This window comes from Diprion similis, chromosome 11 (genome assembly GCF_021155765.1).
Source record: "Diprion similis isolate iyDipSimi1 chromosome 11, iyDipSimi1.1, whole genome shotgun sequence".
NCBI lineage: Eukaryota > Metazoa > Arthropoda > Insecta > Hymenoptera > Diprionidae > Diprion > Diprion similis.
The window spans coordinates 10,026,346-10,044,175 of NC_060115.1; the positions used below are offsets into that span (position 1 = coordinate 10,026,346).

The 17,830-nt window shown below is 42.7% G+C and overlaps 1 protein-coding gene across 3 annotated transcripts in view; it reads left to right on the plus strand.

Annotated features, from left to right (window-relative positions):
- The window catches only part of LOC124412159 (zinc finger protein 853-like), a 51,935-nt gene that overhangs the window by 12,722 nt on the left and 21,383 nt on the right, over positions 1-17,830 (plus strand). For all 3 annotated transcript variants that reach the window (XM_046891824.1, XM_046891827.1, XM_046891825.1), the window contains exon 3: positions 10,315-10,627. In XM_046891824.1, the coding sequence (XP_046747780.1) occupies positions 10,315-10,627 (313 nt within the window). The remainder of the gene's footprint in view (positions 1-10,314; positions 10,628-17,830) is intronic.

The window sequence follows — 17,830 nt, forward strand, 5'->3', positions numbered from 1 at the left end:
TTTCTTTCCTTCTTTTTTGAGGGTCAATAACTCACCGATCGTCTTGCTGCGTTTCTTGTAGACTTGGTCAAAAGCTTGCGAAATGCAACGGGATGAAAGGGCAGAGGAGGGAGGGAAGGGTGCGCTGATCATACGGATGGATGTGCATTAAACAAGCCCGGCGCTCGCGTATAATATGCCTTGTACACCTACGAAGTACGAGAAAACGAGACATGCTGAGGGGAATCGTGGCAACAGCGCAATTGCAGGCTGACATAAAACATATGCAAGATGCAGCGGGCAGCAGCATCCTACCGCAACATTTCTCTATAGGTGCAGCACTCTTGCCGGTCTGTAAGGTTCTTCATCGGCTCGGCGAGATGAACTTTTATTAGCGATAATTTATAACACCTACGGTATGCGAGTTTTGGATGATTAATCATGATTCTGCTGAGGTATTTTTAAAATAGTCTCTAAACTGGTAGTATTATGAAAGCTTTCGCGGATTACGAAAGTAAATCGATCGGTCTCATTTGCTCTTGATCGTTTTGCTTTCTTTCTCTCTTTTTTGTTCATAGTTATTTATTTCTTTCCATTTTTTATTTTATTTTATTTTTTCTTGTTCTCCTTCGGTTAGCTCCCAGCGGTTGGTGAACCTGACCTCTACCACTGCACGCCCGCTGCATTCCCTCAGCCCAAGTCACGTTGGATGTCATTAAAATAAATTAAACTTCGCATAGTGTACGAGAAGAAGTGCTGCGCGGTCGGCGTAATTTGCTTGCCCGTTATTTTTCATCTCCTATCTTTTCCATTTTCTTTATCGTCAATCTGTATCAACAATGTCACGCAATTAGTGCTAATATATTTTGCGACGTAATCTTCGTCTTCTGAAAAAAAAAAACAATAAACAAGAAAAACAACGAATTACGAGAATCCGTTAATTCGCGCGTTTCTGGACGTTGGGTCTGGTCAGGGTACCTTAGGTACGTATTCGATATTCTCGAATTGGTTTTAAGTGAGAATTAAACCGAGGAAATGATTTCCCGAAGAAAGGGGGGGAAAACCGATGCGGAGGACCTTCGAATCGTAATTTTCTTTAACCGCAATCCGCGCCGTTTATCGTCGCGTAAACGCGTGCACCCTACTAAGTTCAATTTCAATATCAGAACCGTACCGTTTAGCAGTTTCAGTCATGGGCGTTTATTTGCCACGCGGTCGTAGACCCCGACAAGATACGTCCCTCTGGTCCGCATGGCCCGAGGTAACCCGCGCGATTTCAAACTCGCCTCGTTTCTTTTCCCTCATGAATATTCATTCGACGATGAACTAGGAGAAGAAAAATAAGATGATCGATGTCACCGGTAATTTATTTCCGATTAGAACATCATCACCATTATCACACTTATCGCAAATAATCTATAAAAATTCTTCCTCATTAGCCAAAAACAAATCCTCCAAAATCTGAAGAAAATTCACTTTGCTAAAATCATCATAAAAATCAGAGTGAATTTTTCAACACGCGTTCTGATATCGATGCTGGGTAAATCGGGGTGATGGCGAATTTTTAGCAGACTGTACCGCAGGACTGACCACCGACAAACCCGTCCGTATTGTCTAACCTTGTCGAGGCGGGATATACTTAACGCGGGTCGGTGGATCCATGCAGCCGAGTACCTACCTTGCACCTATCCCAGTGTTGTCCGTTATCATACGTTTGATATGATAAATAATACCGTGACGTATGCAAGGTTACTGCCACAGGCGTCTGTTGTGACACTGCGAAGAAACGCGAGTCTGTGAGTGTGAGTGCATCGCGAATGCATTTGCTCATAAATATCCCATTTCCCCAGGTAGAAACTTATACCTGCGTGTACAGGCAAAGGCAGCCAGAGTCTTGAGCTCTGATCGTAATTAATGCGAGATTGATTTCGACAGGAATACGAATGCAGGAATCGATTTCTTGATGAAAAGTCGAGTTTCGTTTATGTTAGAAATTGAACAGATTTTTATTCGCAAACAGTTGGAAAGAAATTATTTGAATAAAGTCCACGTGTGTATCGATCATTTACTCGAGAATCTCGGGTTTGAAATAATCATTCATTGACAGTGGAGCAAGCATAAAAATTTACTGAAAAGGAACGTTCGTAATCACTTCAAGACCGTCAATTTTCAAATATTTGAGAAAAAAAACAAGCGATTTAACGGCGATGTAATTTCACGCGTGTACGGAATCTGAATTTATTCCGAAACAGTTTTAGTTTTGAATGTACCGATTTTGACTTTGAAAATTAATTCTAATCCAAAATTCAGCTGGCAAGTCACGTTAAACGGACGAAGAGAACAACGATCGGCTAGATCTTGTGGGTGTTGAGATCCCACTCAAACAGATTCGCGTCAGCATGTATGTACCTACACGGATACGACACACCTAACAAGTGCACATCGAGTTGTACTGGGTTAATGACTTTTCCTTCCAGCATTCCGCGCGCGTTTGTATTACGAACCAGTTTACTCGTTTAGCTATTTATCGATCTATTCTATTCGCCAGCAATGATTACTTACTTACTTTTTCATTTATGCAACTATGCGGACTTTACTTTTAGAATAATTTTTCTTTTTTTTTTTGTTTTGTTTTTTCTTCTTTCATTCTTTCCTCTTTTTACCACTATTTGTAGACATTATCGGAGTAACGTCTGACGACGGATGAATGGATATACATTCCGGATGTGGATTTTTTTCATTCATTTTTTCTCTCCTTCGCCTTACCTACTTGCGAATCCGATTTCCCCCGGCCCACTATCGATGAAAACAATTGATGGTCGTTTAAGTGCGAAAGCGAGAGAGTCACGTACCTACTGCGGTGACTCAGAAACGAGTCTGTGGCGAGTCGCGGCAAAACCTTCCGCAACTTGAGAGCGACGCGGAGCGACGGGACGATCCGAATGCAATTGAAAGCAACTTAATTTCATTTCTTTACCTCGAGGTGGATTTCTCACCTACATATCGAGGCCGCGAATGTCGAAGAGAACTCATTGTTTGCGGTTTGGTGAATCTGGGAACGGGGGTGGATGGATTTTAACAATTTTCGCTTTCCTTCGCCGTTCATTAACTACAATACCACCTCCTGCAAATGCTCAATCTGCATTATCGGATATTCATTTATGTATAAAGTTTTGCAAAATGATAAACATATAACCAGACTTGGCAACGTGGCCGACAACTGCAACTGCAACTGCAACTGCAGCAGCAGCCAAGGCCTGTCGTACTTTTATTTTTGTCCTCCCTTCGCCCCTCCTCGTTATTTTCTTTCTCTCTCTCTCTCTCTCTCTCTCTCTCTCTCTCACTTTCTTACTTGTTTCTTTCGTTATTTTCTTCGTCCGCCACCGACGCTGACGCCAACACTACTTGCCATACGTTTTTCTTTATATTATTTTTCTCCTCCGTTCGTTTCTTCTTCATTCTTTTACATCGTCTATCTTTTACTTTTTCTTTTCTCATACTCGAGTTGGATCCTCCGCACGTTGTCTGTGGTCAGTTTCACTCATGTGTGCACACGGAGGATATAACACGTCTCATTCCCTCCATGTTTATCCACTCGATCACTGTTCTTCGGTAAATCCGATTCTAATCGAAATTTGGTAAATTAATAACAAGACTAGAACTCGTTTCGTTTTCTTGGCCTTAGATTAATTAACATGGCGGAGTACACTGAGTAGACAAAAGAAAAAAGAAAAATAATAATGAAAAATAAAGAAAAAATAAATTACACAAATTCTGCAGTCAAAGAACTTAGTTTTTTCTATTACCGAATGAAAAGATTTTATTTTACTGTTCTTGATTGTCCCTGATAATTATGTTCTTCACATTATTCGTAATATTCTTTTATCCATGCGTATATTGAATCTGTCGCTTATTTATTTATTTTGCATAATATAACCTCGGTTCGTTGATCAATGCAACGAAGGGGGGAGGAAAAAAAAAACTGATTGCTCGCCGTATGTGCATGCGGCCAAGTTCTAAGCTAGGCAGATCTCTCCTATCTGCGATTTATTTGCAATGACGTCACAGATAAGACGAGCAGCGGCCATGATGCATAAAGAACAAGACCATGGAACAAACTCCGCCCCATTTTTCTCACATTTCTTCCAATCGATTCGACGTATTTTCAAATATACTTTTCGAATTCGTTCACTTCGTTTTTCCGAATTTTCTCTTCACTCCTATTTTCAAATTTCTACCGACATCCCAATGCTTTAAAATGTGTTCGATAACCGTCCGACTGAGGAAATCTGTAATTCTTATTAGTGTCTGGCCACTTTTTGTGGTGGTAGAAAAACAGAAGTAAGAAAAAAAAAAAAAAAAAAAAAAAAAACGAAAAAACGAGATCAACTCAAGACGGCTGCTAGTAAAATCTGGTGTAACTTCCTGCAACTCGGTGGCTCTGAAGTACCGGGGTTATATAGCACATCAAAGAAAGCTCGGCATTGGTCCAGCCGGTTTATCGGTGCCGTTCGATTGGCTATGGGATGTTGCATCGTGTGTTATTTCAATCGATATCTCCCTAGCGATTTTTTCGCGCATGACGTTATCTCTATTCGTCCGTTTTTAATTTTAGTCACTCGACACAAGAAATCGTCCCGTTAGTTCGCGACGCCACTCGGCGGACGTCGTTGCACTTATACACGATCCTGTGCCAAGCCGCGATCGCGTTTTGAAAAAATCGAAAAAAAGATATTTTTTTCTCGCTGACCGTCTACTCGTTTTTTCAAAACTTTTTCAACTTTTTTCTCCAACTCCAATTCTTTGTTTGTTTGTTGTTTTTTTTTTCCCCTCTGTTCCAAAGTTGAAAAATCTCGGTACGCCGCGATAACGTTACCGAAAAATCCTTTCTTACGTTACGATCGCGATAATTATTGCAAAACCGCCTACGGCTGGCACGTGCCCTCCTCACACACATGCGGACGGGTCTTTATCGCAACTTTTCACCAAACGGACAATTCAAACAGCGCGCACACGTCGTAGAATTGACTGTAACTTAAATAATATCGCTCTTGATTATAATAAACTCTGTCATTCTATTTGCGGATCGAGGACTTTGTTCGCGAGTGCACCGATCCACATCCACAATGCTTACGTAACGTAGAGTTGCGCCGACGTTTTCCATCTCTGGAACTTTGGATACATTTTCGAATATGGATACACGAATTAAGAGTAAAAAAACTGCGCCAACTCGGTTGGATATTTTTGCTCGTTCTTCAAATATTTGATCGATAATTTATCACCGTAATAAAAGAAAAAAAAAAACAAAAAAACAACGAAGATAATTATAAACGGAAAAGATGTTCGTGACAGTTTATCGTTTATTTTTTTCTATTCGATGGTAATTATCGTCGAACGGATTGACATGAACCCTGGTGAAAACACGCGTGGAATTCAAGTTTGATGAGAATGTATAGTTTGAGCGAAAACCACGGGCCACCCCCTCCGCCCCAGGGTGCCTGGCGACCCCCCTCCCCTCCTCAACACCACCCCCACCCTCACCCTCATTCCCATCCCAATCCTCATTCCCATCCCCCCTCGGCCCACCCTGGCCACCAAAATCACCCCCACGTTCCACCGCCGTATCAGCATTCACACCACCATTTGGTGGCGCCCCAGGTAATCATTGTTCGTTTTAAACGAGCGATGCTCAATATTTTTCATTCTGTTTTTCATTTATTTACGTGTTCATTTTTTACGGGGAAATAAAATATTTCAAATTATCTCCAACCACGGTCGCAGAATTTTCAGCACTGCACGAAGGTTTATGATTTTCATCGCGATATGGAAGAAGAGTAAATGAATTGAAGTTGCACGAATATTTTGTCATTTTAAGAACCTTTTTTTTTCATAAATCATTATTACATAAAGAAACTTGAGCTAATTGCGTAAGAGATTGGTAACAGATATCGGATCAAAGAACGAATTTTACCAGAGCACGACATGAATTCTGTTTCAATCTTATCCTTCCATTGTCTTATACGGCAAATAACCATCGGTCCTTCGACGATTAGTTTCCAATCCCTAACCGAAAGGATCAATGTATTTAATAGGAATTAGAAAAAAAAACGACGCAGGATGGTCGGTTCTCCAAATAACCTGAGTAAAAAAACTCGATTTGAACCCTTCCCGCTACACCTTTCCCAAAGTGCTCGGAACGCCTGTTGCTTACCGGGTATATCAAGTACCTGCAGTATACTATACCTTTTACCTCTGCGTAGGTATACGTGATATATAACCCGGTAGAGAACCGGAAATGCATTCAAGGCAAGTCCGAGATATATCGTTGAGTGAATCAACTGCATGGAGTCAAGTCGAACAATTACAAGAAACTCTTTTCTCTCTCTCTCTCTCTCTTTCTCTCACTCTCTCGGTACCTTTGTAATCGGCCGTTCAAAATTACGCCGTTGCATAAAGTGGGAAGGTGGATGGATAGGTAGTGCAGCTTTGGAAGCATATGCGTTGTACACCGCGATGCGGCGATACATGCGTGGGTGGAAGGAAGGAAGGAAGGAAGGAGCTCGATGTCCGGGGTTGGGAATAGGGCATATGGGCAGCAGGTGAGACCTTTGCTTTTGTGTTCCCCGTGGTGTATCCGAGGCGATGTTCCTCCATACGTAGGTATAATATAAAGTAGCCCCCTCGCCACGGCGTGACGCGGTTACGCCACTACTAAATATAAAGGGTTATACCTTGTATACTATACCGTACACACACAGAAGTGGAACGCTAACGATCTTCGTCGCCGGCGACGCTACGCATCAGAAACACTGGGCTGGGGGTTAAAGGGACCGAATTTTTATTAGGGCATCAGTGCCAAGGGCAACGATGTTATAGATCGACGAGCTGAATCAAAGAAAGAACATCCAAGCGAGAGAGAGAGAGAGAGAGAGAGAGAGAGAGATGAGCGAGGGAGACGCTTGAAAGGGTTGCCCAAATCGAGATCAGATGCTGCTTCGAGAAATTTCAATTCAATAAGCTGGGGGGACGAGAACGAATTGAGTTTCACAAATTTGGAATAATACACAGAGTTGCTGGTCCCATTATAATATACATTTGGCGACAAACTTTATTTATTTATGTATACATTTATATCATATTTGATAGTGATAAGTTAGCCTTGGGAGGAAATTGTTTAATAGCTTCCTGTCCGTTGGATAATTTTCAGAATCAATGTCTTAGCAAAATCTTATCTTACAAGTTTTTAGAACCTCCAAGGCCTCGCGGAATATGCAAACTTTTGCAATTCGAAGAGACGAAATTTTAATAATTATTTTTCTTGATAGTAATTTCTTTCAAAAAGTGGCAGATTTTTTCCGATATTTTTAAATCTCTCCGCTGATTTTAATCCGAGATTTATACGTGATTGATATTTTTTTTCTTCTGAAAATGCTATCGAATACATCAGATTATGCGATAAATAATTACAGAACAGTGACTGAAGTCTGCATATATTTGACCAATTTGTCAAAGTGAAGTGACACAAGTCCCTTGGGGCAAATATTGTGTATTCTCACGAGGCGTGATACTGACGGAATCTTCTCTGGAAACGGTTCCTTCACAATGGTACAACATACCGCAGGTGCAGGTGATGTGAATGTTTCTCGTATTGTGTGCGGCATGATTCAGGGGAACACGTTTGTTCGACATGAAGCCTCGATGCGAAGTTTCTTGGAAATTAAGATTGAAATAAAAAAAAAAAAAAACGAAATAAAATGAAATAACGAACTGGTCTGAGTGCATTAGCGACGAACAGACAGACGCTACTGCTTTTTAGGAAATAGCCTGCTCAGTCTGTTGATATATTTTTCCATTATTAAAGACATTAAGCCGCTGCTCGGTGCGCGCGAGGAAGCAAGCAACTCTTTCCATTTTCTTTTTTGTCACGGTGATAAATCAGGCAAAATAAAGAAAGAAGGAGAGGGCAAAAAACGAAAGGAAAAAGATGGATGAAGATTTTTCCCTCGTACCTAGGTACCTAAGCCAACCGCGAACCGCACGCAATGGCAATTTTACGTCTTCCCGGAGATAAAAATTTGATTAATTAACAGACGACCGGTTGCGGATTCAGGAAAATTGTACGTGATTTTTAACCGACGCGTATCAGAAAACATCTGCGGTCGTCTGCCATGGAGCCTATCTCATCTCATCGCACAACCCTGCCGACCTTCCCGCGTTTATCAATTCTCGGATTCGTATAGCTTACATTATGTTATTATATCTGTCTACACACGACGCACGTCACACACGTCGTGTATTCTTTTATCTGATAAAGAGCGAGGATAACCATCTTGGTTCTGTACGTACACGTAATTGCACGTGCGGGATGAGCTACGAACTCCTCGAGGTCGCTGACTAATGTTCGAGGGGTGACTGCAGGTACAAACGGTAAAGAATGCGTGGAATCTTTTTCATTTTCTTTCTCTTTTTCTTTTTCTTTCGTCAACTTCTCTCAAGCCTTTGCCGAATGAAAATGCGGCGATGGAAAAAGAAGTATGTATATAAGAAGGGGGGGAAACGGTGGGATTAAAAATTGTCCAATATGCAAGAAGAGGCACTCGAGATAAAAGACAATCGTCCTGGCATAACGAGCGAGTCGCCGTGGGATCGTCATTAAAAATCCGTAACTTAACTTTAGCAGGAGCGTCAAATCGTTTGTCACTACACCCCCTCTCCCTCCCCCAAAGACTCGGGTTTTCGCTTCACTTGGCGCTCCGTCCATAGTTAATCATCGTAAAAGTCTGTTACTAAAAGCGTTGGTACAAGTTGCGGGTATAAAGAAACGAGTGAAAAATTCTCCGCGAACAAATTACAATCTTTCGTAAGAAAATCTGAAAATGGTCAAGTAGACGGGGCAAAAATATATATTTATACAAGTGTAAGGGACGGCGTTGTACTACAGATCGAGGGAATGGATGAGAGAAAAGGGGTGACGAGCCTTTGGGGAAAGAACAGAGGGAGTGAAAAAAATTCAAGAGTCGGTAGGTAATATGAAGAAAAAATAAAAAGAAAACGGAAAACGGAAAAGAAGGAGTAGAAAATCGTCAAGTAGCGCCGTGCTTCTCTCACGAGGATTAAGGGACAGTGATTCTCAACGTTGATTGGTCGTTCAAAAAACAAAAGTACGTCAATCCCGTCTCGGCATAGCGAGAAACTTGAGAACCAATCCCTCGAAGACAATTTCAATTCCGTCGCCTCTTCTTCGTCTTCTTCTACTTCTTTTGGACAAGACAGTCGCGCGCGGGGGCCATAAGATTCTTAAAACTTCTTAGGAGATTTTTCGATTTTAATTACAGTTTTAACATATTTTAATAAAATCGCCTTCGCACTTGCAACCCCTTTCTTTTAATTCCACTCGTCTCGTCTCGTCTCTCCTCTCCTCTCCTCTCATCTCATCTCACCTCGTCTTTTCTTTTCCTCTCCGTACTTTTGAAACTAAATATCGCGCGGTAGATATTACCGCGAATTTTTTCTCCGACGTTTACGCCAAATTTCGCGACCTCGTTCCCAACCATCGCGATCAAACCTTCTTGTTTACAAAACAATCTCTCACCTCCATCGCCTCCTGATCAAATCCCCTTTTCGAATACTTTCCGACCAGACTGTATGCGGCCCGCTCCCAAAGATCTCAACCCTTTTCCCGAGGAATCCACCCGCGCAACACCTGTTCAGGTTAACTAACCCACTGCCGAATTCCCCTAATCATAGGGTTCTTTATATTCTACCTACTTCTTCTAGACTAGAAGCTCACTCTGGGAAACGATACGCGCGTAATTTACCCGAAAGAATTTATACCCTCTAGTCGAGGTAAAAATTGAAAGAAATAAAAAAAGAAAGAAAGAAAAAAAAAATACCCCAAACACCGACGACGAAAATGAAAATACTAATTTCACAGGGAGAAGCACTATTCGATTCCCTCACTTCCCGTCCATATTTCCCCGGCCAAGAACCTTTAACGACGTTATATTATTATACGTAGTATATGTATGTTTATTTTCTATGTCGTGTACACATGAATCGCATTTTGAAATTCAACCTTTAACGTTGCACAGAAGCCAGAATTGTAGCATGATAATTTATTTCCTCCTCTTATTCATCCATCCAACGATTTTGTCCAACCGTATGAATGTCACGAATAGTATGTCGAAATGTCGTGTAATTTAATCTGCAAGCCGAGATTAAGGAATCGATTGGCAATTCGTACCCCCTGAAAATATAAAATACCCAAGACAACCCCGCGAATTGCCAATCCGTGCTACTCGGCGCAGAGCACAGCATACCAACTAACCCTGGCAGTTCTTCTCGCAGTTCATCACGCACAAAGGCGTGATGCAGATGCACGCCAGAGACATGGGTGGCGGCCTGGCCGGTCGTCCGGGTGGAGGAGTCGGCGGAGGTCTAGCAGGGCTGGTTGGCCCAGGAGGGATGATCGGCGGCGGCGAGGTCAAACCGCACCAGTGTCAGCAGTGTCTTAAGTCCTTCTCGAGCAACCACCAGCTCGTCCAACACATCAGGGTTCACACCGGAGAAAAACCGTACAAGTGCAGCTACTGCGATCGCAGGTTTAAGCAGCTGAGCCACGTCCAGCAGCACACCAGACTTCATACCGGTGAGTCGGAGAATTCAACGAACCTTTCGTCACGTTATTTTCTCCCTGTTTTTACTATTTCCGTTATCTCTTTGATTTCGACAATATTTCGTCGCCTTCCCCGTGTTCGGTAAACGTCTTTCTAATCAGCTCCTGCGTTGGGTCCAGTAAGTGGAGTCCTTTTAATTTTTACAATTGTTGTTGTTGTTGTTGTTGTTGTTGTTTCGAGCAGCGCAGATGAGGCTGAATGCAAACTCGAAAACGCGGTTGGCCTCGAGAGCCACGGGTCCGGGTCCGCCCTTGGCCGTTGTAGCTTGGGAGAAAGAATTTCATTAAAAGATGAGCGTAGTCATTCGGAAGGTATTATGTGCCCCGTAGCTCGAATCAGCCGATCGCTGGTCAGCGTGGCAGGCTCAGCTCCGCAGCCCTTAAGGAAAAATCTCATTTGCTCAGATTGAAATTTACTTAAGGGTCAAATCTAATGGTATAGGTACGTGTGCGTAGTAGGAAAGAGAGAAAGAGAGAGAGAGAAAGAGAGATATTGTAATCAGGCGACGGAGCATGGAATGCGAGCAATTTAATTGCAGGAATTGATGTGAACGCGGTGGTAGAAGGGAGGGATTGAGGTATCTGCATTAGACGAGTAAACAAAAACTGGGAAATCACCGCTCTGCTCTCTGACTTCTTATCCACAACGTGGCCAACTGCTTCCCTAAGTTTCGGGCTTCGCCGAGTCGCGATAAAAGAAAGGCTCGCATTGATTTCGACCCTCCCTTGTAGCAACCGCGAGAGAGCTAGAGAACACCGAATAACTGCCGTTGAACGCACAACCCCTTACATTAATAACCCAGCCACCACTACTGTTTCACTCCAAGTACGTGGGCGCATCATTTCCGTGCTTTATTCACAGTCAGGTCGTGTATACATACGTATATGTGTATGCGTAACTGATGTATGCATACAAGTGTCTTTTCTTCTTTGTATACGATTGAAAATATTTCCCATTCAAGTTATCGATCGCAATTCTCGTGTAGAAAAACTACGATCGAACTACGACGATCAGACCTGATTAGCGACGGGATGTTCAAACCTTTCAAATAGCTGATCGAAATCAAAACTATGCGTGGATTGAACCTACGATAAAGTTGAATATATTCTTCTTCAACGTGACGCACGTGCTGGATAAGCTCGTGATATGACGAGCCCAGCAACGTGAGGATGAAGTTCCGATAATAATTAGTAATAATTTGAACCTGCATGCGGGGAGGAGCCAAGTTCCCATCGGCATCATAACGGGTAATTTATTTAACGAAATTTGCAAAAGCATTAGTATATACGTACAATATTGGGGGAAATATTGATAGCCGGTCAATAGCGAGTACTAGACAAATATATATTCGGGTAGTTAACCCCTCTTTAGAAGGGGCGCTGGACCGGGCGACCAATCCTCGTGCCGTTTCTCCCACCACCTGGATCCCGGAAAAAGCCCGCCAATTTTTCGATTACCCGATCGCTCAATAATGCAGCCGAACCACGCACTCCCCTGAAACACGAGCTTCATACACAGGGCGGGCCTTGGTGGACCTAAATACTCGGCGAGGACACCGCGTTGTACCTACCATAAGCCCGATGCAGGCAACTCGGTATGCGCCCAACGAAAATGTCACCGATAGTTCCTCCTAAAATTTATCGGATACACTGACATTTCTATTTATTCATCCATATTTTTCGTTGTTTTTGATTTTGAGTTTCGCTGTGCCGATTGTATCGTATATTTAACGGTATATTTTTATTTCTTATTTGCATTATTTTGTTTCATTTTTTATTTTAACGAACTTACAAGCACCGATCCTTGATGTTATGTGAATTGGGAATATTCTTTCTTTTTTTTTTTTTCTTAGACAAAATCTATTTCTACGGGATATGGAAAAAATTATTCTATACTTAACAAATTCGCGTATTGAACTTCGTACAGCAAAATTGCAAGTTTTATTTTGAATTATTCAAAAATCATGGGTTCCACGGTTTTTCGCTTCTAATTTTCATTCCACCTATAACCGGATACTTAAAAAACGTCTCACGTCTCGCGGGTGAAATTGACCGGACAATTTTAAAGCCCACTTAATACTGAGAAAAATTGCCGTTCCGCCCGAGCATGAATAAAAATTAACCACCTACTCCTGTTAAATTAGTGTATGCAAGCGAGTGGAAGACTCGTGGACATGAAATGCGCGCCCATATAATATACGGAAAAGCAGAGAATAATGAAAAAAAACTGGCCATTTTTTAACCCCCTCTGAATTATTTGTTCTACTCAACATTTTTATCACCCCCTTTCGCCGCCCCACGTCTGCCGGTCTGCCCGTCTCATCCCGTCTTTAATTCGCTAATTTCAACCGGTTAAGAATTCATACAAGGGAATACCAGACGTCTTGGAGAAAAATCAAAGCAAAATGCTAACAACTCTTGGAGACGGGCGTGTCTTTTTGCGCCTTTTATCGCAAATGGCGCGGAATTAAAGATTAAACAAAGTGGCAGCTCGAAGAAACTGATCCTGCCCCCGACGGCGTTCCGAAGCCTCGAAGAATCAGCATATTCGTAACAAACGAGTTTGAAAAAAAATTTAGGAATGAGAGACTGGCTAGATTTTTATTGCTGCAACACGATCTTTTTCTTCTCACAATCAAACCGTGCGGCAACCATGCCCATGATGATGGTGCGGCGTTCTTGAACGAAACGAAATATTTATTCCACACACACTCGCACGCACACAAAAAAAAGGTAAAGAAAAAAGGGTAAAAGGTGAAGTATATAATAGTTGAAAAAAAGTGATTAACCAAAAAACGCCTTATGGCCACCAGGAATTAACCTAGTCATGCTGCATATGCAGGGCGAGTAATATACCGGCGATCGAAAAAGGCCTATTCTAATTTTCTAACCCTTCCGCGGCCTACATATACGTATGCATACGCGTCTATAACGCGCCTCGAGTACGCTGTTCGTTTTCTCTTTCTTCTTTTTCATTCTACGGGGGTTCATTTGAATAGCGGACCTTCCCTGTGGGGAGATATGACTAAAACTTTTGAGGATCGAGGGTTCCGTTCGCGCAGCGCTGCTTACTTTTTCTATTTTGTTTCTAGTTTTTATAATCCTCCCTCCCGTATTCCCCGATCGACACAAGTTACCCTTTGTTTTCAGCTTGGCTTGGCTTTTTCACATTCTGTCTGTATTATTGTACACCGTTTGCAATAACGCATCTACACGTAGACTCGCACACATGCATCTGCATTGTTGTATAAGTGCGAGAATAAAACTTTCCGCGAATCTAGTCCACAAATCCTAAGCCTCAGTCGACTGGCTGTCAGATAGTTGCTACGCAAAGTATATACGTACAGGCGTACATCCGTGTGTGTGTTTGTATCTATTTTTTCGTTCGCGTTCAATTTATCTTATCTATTTCACGCTGATAACAACGGCCGGGATGCACAAAATGAATTAACAATGCTTGCCGCGATGCAGTCTTGAAAATATCTCAAGTTACGAAAATTATCGAGACGCTGATCGCGTTTGGGAAATTTACTTCATCGTATTTTTCTTCTCACTTAACTCGCATTATTATTGATGCGCAGTGTTATTCATCGCCTGACATCATCTTACTGCGGTGTAATACCGGTAAAAATATATCTTCGATTAAAGAGGAAAGAAGAAGGCAAAAAAGAACGAAGGGTGGAGAGAAAATCTGCCCTCGAGGCTCTCGGACGTCCAACCTCCACAGCACTGACTTACTTTTCAACCCTTTCCTCGAACTTTCCTTCCCCCCCCCTCCCCCCTGAAGGGAGAGAGGGAGGATAAAAAATCTCACCCTTGCAATATCGCAGGCACTCGCTAACTTTTTTATGAGTTTTAGATACCCTGCTGCTGTTGCTGCTGCACTCTCTGTTTATAAATTGATGTATATTATACTTCATGTATTTGTTCGAATTTTTTTACTTTCTCCCTCGTGAAACGTGACTCAGCGTGCTTTTGGCGGGAATAGAAATAATTCGCTAAAAGAAATTGCTCGGCACTTTCGCGGTACGCAATTCTTGACGCAAGGCGCGTGCATCTCACGTGTAGGCGAAAATCTGTAAAAAGAAGAAAAGAAAAGTCGAGAAAGAGGATGCGGACCGGAGCGTACCTGCGGGACTCGGGATCGCGTGTTAAACGAGAAAGACGTAGACGACATGCTCTCTCCCCGATTTATCTATCAGATAATATATAGGATTGAAAACCGGCTGCAAAAGTGGTTCAGGGGTTAAATAATATTGAGCACACCGGAGCACAATAAAATATAGATTTCCATCTATTAAAGAGGACTTTCTACACACGGCGTGTGTGGGAGTCAAGACGGCCCTCTCTCAAGACGCCATACGGTATACGGGCCGTGTACTTATTCCACGGACGAACAGACATACATATCTCTATGTACCCATGCACACATAGGCGCGACTCGCATACCCTCAGGTACATTAAACGGGGAGCTTAACCCATCGAATATGGCGAGTTATTTCGTGGTATGCGTGCGAGTATCCGCCGCATGCGATTGCTCGGACACTCTGCAGGTCCGCGATAAAAGAAGAAGAGGAGGAAAAGGAAGAGGTGGGGGTGGAGGTGGAGGTGGATGAAGAACAAGGAGAGCGGCGAGGGTGGAAAGAGACACTGTTCACAGTCCTATTTTACTCGTCTCTAATTACCACCTTGCTTTTAGGCCTCGGGTATATAAAGCGACTCGCACGTTAGAGGACCGTTCGATTTACCTGGTCAATTTTAACCCGAAACTTGTCTGGGGCACCGAAATTACCTTGAGAGTTGAAACGAATAACATCTGGCCTCTCTGAAGCTGCTATGAGCAATTATGTTTGCAACATTTCTGTTTCTCATACCAAGGAAAGAAATCAGTGACGTTGATATAGCGGGTTGTAAACCCTTTGGTACAACGTATATAAACATGCGTATATATGGGGGTCGGTAATTATACTGAAAGAAGGAAAAACGTTCAATCTTTCCCTCCGTTTGAATAAAAAAAATTGCCCGAGAAAGTCTGATTTTTTTTTTTTTTCTTTTTCTGGCAAGCTGCAAGAAAGGAATTTCACCCGTTTGATGATGCGGAGAGAACTCGCACCGATACTCTCGCATTTGAGGTCGGGTTAGGGCCGAGTTCGGTCGTGTCGAGTACTCGGCTTAGTTTAGTTAGCGATAGTAGGCAGAGGTAGATACTATACCCTAGATTCCACCGCAAGATCTCATATCGAGGCACGCACAGCACTGTTTTACCGTTACACAAACTCGCTCGGCTGCGGCCATTCTGCAGAGATGATAAAAATACCCCTTAACATTAATCTCGAGGATTAGAACGCGAGAAAGTATTGCACAGACCTGCATTATTGCAGTGCTGAAAATATCGTGAATTATTTCTACAAGCTTGTTTTTTTCAAATCTGCGTATACGTGATAAAAATCAACGCAGGGTTGATTCCTGTTAAGCTTAAAAGCTTTCTCTATTTTTTTTTTTTTTTTTTATCAGATAGAAACAAGTAACAGCTTGACGACTGAATTAATCGAGATTCACGTTATCGAGGTTTGTCGCAGGAGAAAGTAATCACGAATGAAGATTGCCTATCGTTCCTTTCTGGATATACTCGTGATAGAAGCTTTTGAGGAAAAGATCTCTTCCTCTGGTTAAAACTTCTATTGATAATATAATCAGTTCCGGTGGTGAGCGGATGATGAACAGAAAAGAAACCGATGTAGGAACGTCGAGTTGTTTTTGTTCTGCTGTATAAGCAGGCAGTAAAGGATCTCAACAATCTAAGGGGTAGAAAATGGGGCGGTGAGAGTAACCCGTCCATTTAACATCCCGGCATATCAAAGCATGCACCGGCAAACAAATGACTCGTGAGGAGGTGAAATCATAAAAATATGAGTTGCCGGTACAAGCGCGGAATAACGCTGGTGCCGAGGAACATTCATTCTGAGACATTAATTTTTACCCCTTTTCCTCGACAAGTAGGGCCTCTGCCTAATGACCCGGGGTTGGCGCTCGCCTGGTTTTTCCTTTCCACTCCTCTCCGAGATTTCACCGCAAAGTGCACGTTAAGTGCGCGGCATTTAAAAGAACGGCGAAGCGAGCCGGGAATCGGTCCTGCAGACGTCGTCGGGCGAATTGTCTTTGACGCTCGCGAAACAAGCTTCGCAATTATATGAAACGTCGTCGTCGTCGTCGTCGTCTCCTCACAAATTGCCTTTGCCTCCTTTTCTTCAAATATTTATAATGTTTGGCTTAGCGGGGGGTGGGAAAATTTTTCGAAAAAAGGATTTTCCCTTCAGTAGAAAATAACCAGATTACTTCTCTTTCGCTCTTCTGTTTTTTTTTTTTTCCATTTTTCTTCTTCTTTTTCTATTGCTATACTTTCTTTTTTCTCATCGTCTTTCCTTCTTCCCTTCTTCGGACAAAAGAGCTGCCCGCACAATGGGCAAGACTCTTCAGGAATCGAGAATAAATTACAGTTGACATCAAGAAAAATGATCGCCCTGCGAAGTAGGGCTTGCTAACGATCCGGAAACATTCGAATGTCTGACTACTTTGTCCCAATTTAAAAGTGCTCGCCTCGGTATGAGAGAGAAGGATAGTCGGATCCGATTCCCGCACGCTTGTTATAACCTTAAACCTACTTACATCCTCTTGGTGTAACAGAAACCCTATAACTTATATATTTACGTATAAACGACGGATTCGTATCGGCTGTTTCTCGAACACCGTTGTCGGCTACAAAGTACGTAAGTTGGGTAGCAAACGATCGTCATCATCGTCATGGTCATCGCCGTTTCCATTCTGCGGGAAAAGTTTTAATAACCAAAAGGCTCTCCCAGGAGCGACAGGGGTGATCGATCGATCGATCGGTAAAAAAAGGAAACGGAATAAAATGAAAGTAAAAAGTTCATCGCCCTTTTAGGGAAGGGTTAGCACCGGTTAGCCGGTTCTCATAGGCCGGGTCAGCGACCGTGCCCTTTGGGCAAAAAACGGCTCGGATAAAAGGTAAAAAGTTTGGGCAGGGCACAGGGCAGGTGGAAGGAAAGACCATATGCCGAAGTTCGAGTCCACCCGCGCCTTTCTCCTGCCAGCCTCGTACGTCCGTCCCGCGTCTCGTTCCCCCCGCCATGCCACTCTGAATTAATTGTAACTTAT